This window comes from Nicotiana attenuata, unplaced genomic scaffold (assembly GCF_001879085.1).
Source record: "Nicotiana attenuata strain UT unplaced genomic scaffold, NIATTr2, whole genome shotgun sequence".
NCBI classification, from domain to species: domain Eukaryota; kingdom Viridiplantae; phylum Streptophyta; class Magnoliopsida; order Solanales; family Solanaceae; genus Nicotiana; species Nicotiana attenuata.
In genome coordinates this window covers 48,516-57,091 of record NW_017675681.1, presented here as the reverse complement: position 1 = coordinate 57,091, position 8,576 = coordinate 48,516, and the positions used below count along the sequence as shown (strand labels likewise).

At 35.2% G+C, this 8,576-nt stretch overlaps 1 protein-coding gene across 1 annotated transcript; it reads right to left on the bottom strand.

The window, feature by feature from the left end:
• Positions 1-6,609: 6,609 nt before the first annotated feature.
• Positions 6,610-7,967, bottom strand: LOC109220331 (secoisolariciresinol dehydrogenase-like). The gene is made up of 2 exons (XM_019384794.1): positions 7,850-7,967; positions 6,610-7,536 (listed from the first exon to the last, which is right to left on the bottom strand). The coding sequence occupies exons 1-2, from the start codon at positions 7,885-7,887 to the stop codon at positions 6,732-6,734; spliced, it is 843 nt and encodes a 280-aa protein (XP_019240339.1). The 5' UTR covers positions 7,888-7,967; the 3' UTR covers positions 6,610-6,731.
• Between the last annotated feature and the right edge of the window lie 609 nt (positions 7,968-8,576).

The window sequence follows — 8,576 nt, the reverse complement described above, 5'->3', positions numbered from 1 at the left end:
GTGATATGCTTTTGCCTTTGTTCTTTGCTAATGCAAGATTCATGTCAATTGGAATCTTTGCGACTTTAAACCCTAAGTGCTTGAATTTTTCAAGTACTGTCTTAATATAATGAGATTGTGACAATGCCAGACCTTGAGGAGTCTTATGGATCTTAATCCCAGAATTAAATCAGCAACTCCCAAGTCCTTCATATCAAACTTGCTAGTGAGCATACGCTTAGTAGCATTTATGTTGGCAATGTTATTACTCATTATCATCATATCATCCACATATAAGAAAACAATGACTATGTAATTTGGAACATTTTTAATGTACACACATTTATCACATTCATTTATCTTAAAACCATTTGACAACATTATTTGGTCAAATTTCGCATGCCATTATTTTGGTGCTTGTTTTAGTCCGTAAAGGGACTTAACAAGTCTACATACCTTCTTTTCTTTACCTGGAACCACAAACCCTTCAGGTTGTTCCATGTAGATTTCTTCCTCGAAATCTCCACTCAAGAAGGTCGTCTTAACGTCCATTTGATGAATTTCAAGACCATAGATTGCAGCTAATGCTACTAACATCCGTATAGACGTAATTCTTATAACTGGAGAGTATGTATCAAACTAGTCAAGACCATCTCGTTGTCTATACCCTTTGACTACAAGTCTTGCCTTAAATTTATCAATAGTGCCATCATCTTTCATTTTTCTCTTAAAAATCCATTTAGAACCCAAAGGTTTATTTCCAGGAGGAAGATCAACCAATTCCCATGTAGTTCAATATGGATTCTATTTCACTATTGACTGCCTCTTTCCAAAACAATGATTCCGAAGAAGACATAGCTTCTTTAAATGTTCGAGGCTCATTTTCCAATAAGAAAATCATAAAATCTGGTCCAAATGAAGCAGACGTTCTTTGACGTTTACTACGTCTTGGATCCTCCTGATTAAATGTAATTTCTTTTGTTTCTTCCCGAGTTCGTTTAGATCCTTCACCGATCGACTCACATTCCTTTTTATACGGATATATATTTTAAAAGAACTCAATATTATCTGATTCTATAACCGTATTATTACGAATGTCGGGATTTTCTGATTTATGAACCAGAAATCGATATGCTTTACTATTGGTCGCATATCCTATGAAAACACAATCAACGGTTTTCGGTCCTATTTTTACCCTTTTTGGTTTTAGGAACTTGCACTTTTGCCAAACACCCCCATACTTTAAAATAATTCAAGTTGGGCTTCCTTCCTTTTCATTTTTCATATGGAATGGATTGTGTTTTGCTATGGGGTACTCGATTTAGTATCCGGTTAGCCGTAAGAACGGCTTCCCCCTCACAGTGGCAAACCAGAACTTAACAACAATGCGTTCATCATCTCCTTTAATGAACGGTTCTTTCTTTCCGCAATTCCATTGGATTGGGGAGTGTAAGGGGCCGTTGTTTGAAGAATAATTCCATATTCTAAATATATTTCTTCAAAAGGAGATTCATATTCACCACCCGTATCACTTCTTATCATTTTGATTTTCTTGTTAAGTTGCGTTTCAACTTCATTTTTGTATTGCTTGAATGCATCTATTGCTTCATCTTTTCTATTAAGTGAGTAAACATAGCAATATCGAGTACTATCATCAATAAAAGTTATGAAATACTTCTTTCCACCGCGAGATGGTATTGACTTAATGTCGCAAATATCTGTGTGAATTAAGTATAAAGGATTTGAATTCCTTTTAACTGACTTATAAGGATGTTTAACATACTTAGATTCCACACATATTTGACATTTTGATTTGTCATACTCAAACTTAGGCAATACTTCCAAGTTAATCATTTTCCGCAAGGTTTTATAATTGACATGACCCAAACGTATATGCCATAATTCATTTGACTCAAGTAAGTGAGACGAAGCTGAAATTTTATTATTATTCTCCACAACCATTACATTTAGCTTGAAAAGACCCTCAGTGAGGTAACCTTTTCCTACAAACAGTTCATTCTTACTTATTACAACCTTATCGGATACAAAGACACACTTAAAACCGTTCTTAACAAAAAGTCCAGCAGAGACTAAGTTCTTCCTAATCTCGGGAACATAAGGACGCTATTCAAAGTCACCACCTTGCCAGAAGTCATTTTCAGAAATATTTTCCCACATTCTTCAATTTTGGCCGTTGCAGCATTTCCCATAGAAAGCGTCTCTTCGGGTCCAACAGGAGCATATGTAGCAAACGCTTCCCTAACAACAGAAACATGGCGAGTGGCTCCAGAATCAATCCACCACTCCTTAGGAGTTCCCACCAGGTTGCATTTAGAAAGCATAGCACACAAGTCATCAACATCTTCGTTCTTTTCAACCATGTTTGCTTGACCCTTCTTCTTGTCTTTCTTCAAAGCACGATAATATGTAGATTTGTGTCTAGCTTTCCCACAGTTGTAGCAATTTCCGTTGAACCGCTTCTTGCTTGGGTTGCTTTTCGGTCCAAAAGCCTGCTTCCTCTTTCTCTTATTTTGAGAAGTATCCTCAATAATGTTTGCTCCCATTGTTGTTGAGTTTCCACGGCCTCTCTTTTCAGCCGCTTTGTTGTCCTCTTCGATTCTCAACCGAACAATGAGATCTTCAAGGGATATCTCCTTGCGTTTGTGCTTCAAGTAGTTTTTGAAGTCCTTCCACAAAGGAGGCAACTTCTCAATCATCGCTGCTACTTGGAATGCTTCATTGATGACAAGACCTTCAATGAAAATTCTGTTAGCAAAAATACTAAAATTACTACTTTCAACATCAGTATTAATTCGATTTATACCTTCAGCATGGAGATCGTGAATAATCACTTGCAATTTCTGGACTTTGGCAATAACAGACTTGCTATCTACCATTTTGTAGTCCAAAAATTTAGCGGCAACGAATTTCTTCAACCCGGCATCTTCAGTTTGTATTTCTTTTCAAGCGCAGTCCACAATTCTTTTGAAGTCTCCACACCACTGTAGACGTTATACAAATTGTCCTCCAGTCCGCTAAGAATATAATTCTTGCACAGAAAATCCACGCCTCAATCACAAGAAAGCGTTCATTCTCTAGAGTTTCATCAGGCAGAACAGGAACATTTCCTTAATGAACTTCTGTAGACTTAAAGTAGTCAAGTAGAAGAACATCTTCTGCTGCCACCGCTTGAAATCAATCCCGGAAAATTTTCCATATTTTTCCGCTGGTGAACGCCGGTGTTCTGCTTATCGATGCATTGGCAGTCACCATCGGAACATCTTGGTTCCCGTTGTCATTAATCATATTCTGTAGAAGAATGACACAAACAAACGTCAAAATCACGTAGATTTTAATCTCCAACAAAGTAAAAAACCACAAAGGTTTTAATCTCTAGAACAGTGAATATAACACAAATACAGAAAATAAATTTAAATTCCTTAAGCTTGTTAGTATACTGTATTTGTAAAATAATTTTGGATAAAATAAAATAACATATAAACAGAAAATAAACGAAACAGAAGTTAATCCGAGCCCACTGAATTCACAGTGTTTCCTTATGGAATTTAACCCCCTCCTAGTACCCAAGGTTGTGGATTATTTCCTCCCAGGATAGAACGAATTACACACTGGTGTAGTGGTACTTCAAACCCCAATGTTTCAACAAACACAAAGTTCGGTAGAAAATTACACTTACTGTTGCTTTCTTTGAAGTTAAAACAATGCAGAAGAAAGGAAGAGAACTCAGAAAATCGTACGGAAAATCTGAGAGAATGGACTTGTATTTATCGCCAATGTTGAGCTCAAAACTAAAGAGGTGCAACTCTTCAGAATGGCTGTTTATGTAAAACAGTCATAACATAAATGGCTATTTACGCAACAATAAACCCGGAATTGAAGAGGGAGATTAATTTTCAGTTACAAAATCAAAAAACTGAAAACGGATAACGGAAATAAAACGTTTAATATTTCCGTTGGATTTAATATTAATATTCCGTTGGATTTTTGTTAATATTTGCTATTAACAAATAAATTTGGTCCAAAAAATTAATCAATCAATCGATCATTTGACCAAATCCAAATCCAAATTCGAAGCCGAAGCCGAAGCCGAAGCTGAAGCCGAGCCGAGCCGAGCGAGCGACGACGATGACGGCGCGAGGCTTGCCTTCTTCTAAACTCTTTAAGAGCTAGAAGAAGTGCAATTGTATATATACCCATCAAAAACCTTTTCCTCTTTCAATATGGGACAATGTCCCTTTGTCAAGGAGGGAATCTCAAATGAAACTCAAATATTTTATTTTCCCTCCATTTCCCATTCAACCTCTTTTAAGCCTAATTTAGCTTAAAACCTCAACAATCGCGGCCCTCAGTTGGTCGTCTGTAACCGATATCGTGTTTTCTGAGGTCTCGGAGCTCGTTCCGGGATCAGAGAAGTAATGTCTTATCAATCCCAATGGCGATCTCTCCGTTCGGACCTTAGTATGAGGCGTTCCGGCTTCGATTCCGACCCCATATAATCTTGCCTAATTGCTTCGTTTGGCCCATCGGAAAATCGGGGTGTATGTTAACTCCGATTTTACCCGTATACAAACCTCAAGTTAAAATTCACTACAAAAATGCAACAAGAAATCTCTATTGTCATATATAACTTAAATCCATTCAATTCTCCACATGAGAAAGAAAATCTGAAAGTAAGATTTTATGACATTCTAATTACTAGCGTAGGTGACAAGGTGGGTTGCTTTGATGGTAAGCACCCTCCACTTCCAACTAAGAGGTTGTGAGTTCGAGTCACCCCAAGAGCAAGGTGGGGAGTTCTTGGAGGGAAGGATGCCGATGGTCTATTGGAAACAGCCTCTCTATCCCTTCGGGGTAGGGTAAAGTCTGCGTACACACTACCTTCCCCATACCCCACTTGTGGGATTATACTGGTTGTTGTTGTTGTAATTACTAGGGTAAGTGAAGTCTTCATGTCCCTCTAATGACTTCTATAAGCTTGTTTGGATGGTTGTTATTGTTAAATTTATCGTTACGTAATGACGAAAAGTGTCACTTTAATTTACCAACATTGTTGGTGTGGCCGCATCGTTACCTTTTTTTTTTCTTTCTCTCATCGTGTCATTCCTTATTATTAAATAATCATATTTTATCACTTATCCTACCTTTTATACAATAATTCTCCCTTGTATATACTCTACTTTTTCTTTGTAATATCGTAAGTTTATTCTTCACATTATTGGTGTGTGACATTATGGAACGACGGCAAACGATACCATCTATCCAAACGTTGATCTCATCAAAATATTATAAGATAAAATAATACAATATGATACATTATAAAACGATAGGTAACAACCCTCGAGCAAGCTGTAATAAAGTTCTAATGAATGTGTTTGGTTCCCAAATGCCTCTATCCTTGTATGCGTTATTGGCCAGAATAATGACTATATATGTCACTTTGGAGAAAAGAGTTGTGTGGAATAAACTGATTGAGTTTTATTCCATTTTCCGTTTTGTGATGGTATACACAGATAAAACGAACACTGTGATTTTTGGAGCATAACCGAGATGATTAATGGGTGGGCACTATTCGGACATCAATATCACGTGCTCTATTTAATAAGATTGTTGTCAATAATTTAATATATACTTCCTTTGTTCATTTTTACTTGGCAGTGAACGGAAGAAGTAAAAGATTGCAGAGATACGTTACTTGTCGGTGCCTCTGCCGTATATACTTGGAATAAATACAGGTCATTTTCACAATTTATGTCACACCTCATCTTCACATCTGCATGATCGATTTTATGATATTGGCATTATCTTTCCATTTCAGTAATTATACACACTTGGCTCACAATCTTCTGTGGATGTCAATATCTTGTCGGTCTTTAAACATTGAGTTTGACTAACATAAATATTTATTTGATTATCCAACTGTTAAGTTCGATCAAGTTCAGTTTTTAATTTGACTAGATCAAGATAATAACAACATTAAAAAGGAGTAACTAGTTCGACATAAAGCTTATATACCGTCCAATTTATAATTCAAAAGATAATCAATAATTGAATATTCCCTTCCGTCTCACATTATCAGTCATGATTTCTAAAAATAATTATCTCAAATTATTTACCATTTTAGAAGTCCAAGAGTAAATTAATTAATTTTTTTCCTATTCTACCCTTAATATTAATTGTTCTTGAAGACTACAAATACCTTAAATAAGTAAGTATTAAATGAAGAGCGATTATATCTTGAGACATAAATTAGAGTAAAACGGTCAAAAAAATTTCCTATTTATTCTTAAGGGGCGTGTAAAAAAGAAATACGGCAGATAATTTGAGACAGAGAAAATAGCACATTGCTCAACAAAAGTTTAGAACTCTTGCAACTATGATAGAAAGTCATTTGCTTGTTGCTAAACCTTTCGACTTTCTTTTGAATCAAAGTAGGTGGCTACTGTTATGATCGGAAAAATTAAACATCTTTCTCAATATATTTTAACTGAAAAATGTCTTTGAGCTAGCAATTAACAATATATGACATAAAATAGAAATAGTTAGCTTATGCTTGATTTGCATTATGTAAATTAAAAGGCTATACATGAAAAATCAGCCAGAGAAATTATATTGAATCAAAAATAATAATACCAATGTCATTATTCAATACTTATAACAATCTTCGGTTCCACAAAGGAATATGAAAAATATAATGAGAAATAAAGAAAGAAGGAAGAAAACTTAATAAAAAACTACACTGAGGAAAATAATACACTTTGGATAGTTTTCATGTAAGCGTGATTAGTAGTACTATAACCTCCATCAATCACAAGATTAAGTCCACTAACAAACTTAGATTCGTCACTAGCCAAATACAACGCCGCCTCGGCCACATCCTCCGCCGTCGGCACCACCCCTTTTAAATTCGCCGACGAGCAAATAATCCCATCAACCACACTCTTATCTGCACCCATTGCCTTAACTAAAAGTGGTGTAGCCACAGCACAAGGAGAAACACAATTAACCCTAATCCCATATTGACCTAATTCAGCACATAAATTCTTTGTTAATCCAACAACTGCATGTTTTGAAACAGTATAAGAATGTGGTGATTCTCCTGCATTAACAGAAGCAATACTAGAAGTAAAAAGAATGACACCCTTTTTAGCTGGGATCATAACCCTAGCAGCATATTTAGCTCCAAGAAATGATCCATAAACATTAACATCAAATACCCTTTTGAAATTTTCGTTATCCGAATCGACTATATTAAAATCAAGATTTCCTGGAATTCCTGCGTTGTTGAACATGATGTCAAGTTTGCCATACTTGGAAATTGTTGTGTCAATGAGATTTTTAACGTCCGAGTCACTTGTTACATCACAATGGATGTATGTAACATCATTTGGATAGTTGAGATTATTGCAAAGGGATTGGCCTATATTGTCTTGAACATCTGCTATAACAACTTTTGCTCCATTTTTTAGGAAAAGTCTTACTGTACTTTCTCCAAATCCACTAGCTCCTCCAGTGATAATGGCTACTTTGCCTTCTAATCTGCATTTCAAGAATTTATCACATAAAGAAATAAAAAAGGAACTATGGTCAGAGGCAGAGCAAGGATTTCAACTTTATGGGTGCTGATAAATTTTAGAACGACAGTTTCAATTGCTAATAATTGAGTTCTAAATAAGATATTTGTATATATTTAATAAATTTTTAATATAAATATACTATTTTGATTAAAAGCTATTGAGTTCATCTAAACCCGTATTCGAACTTCTAGCTCCGCCCCGTATATACATATATACAAGAAAAGGCAACATGGAACTTGAATTGAAAGAGGAAAGTATTAAAGAAATTAGCTTACCTTCTGCTCGTGGGAGCTAGAGGAGAGCAGCCATTCATTTTGAACAGATTTCTTGGAAACAACAGAGGAAGTTCTAGGCCAATGAGATTTTCTTGTCAAAAAAAAAAAGAAGCAATTTATGGGGGAGCAAATGAGGTACCCTTTGACTTTTCAAACAAGAGAAATTTAGTGGTACGTGATTATTATCGGATTCGGGCCATGTAAGTGTTCGCCCAATAAATTATTTATATTTAGTAGTCGAAAAATATATAAAATTTGTATAATTTTTATATATAACATACATAATGTATATATATAAAAAAAAAAAAAAGTTTCGATTATGAATTTTAGAGCAACCATAAAGTATCATTTTCCAAAAAGTTTCCAACATGTTATTGGGCACATGCTTTGCTTCTAAAATGCGGGCCAGCTGGATCCACTTTCCTTGATGATTTACGTTAATATACGTTAATCTAAATAGCCAGTCATCAAATCACTTAAAGATAGATTTTTCTCCATCAAAATTTTGAAAATAAATGTTTAAATACGCTTTGAAAGTAAGTACATAGATCCAAAACACATAAAATATGGTTAATCTTGTGGTGGCCAAGCTATTGTTGCGAAAATTAGCAAACACAGCCAACTGCATGCCCTTAAGAATATGGGCGGCCCGACGAATTTTGTGGCCTAAAGCGAAATTTTATGAGGGACCTTTACTTTTAAATTTTTTTTAATTATTTATTTGAAG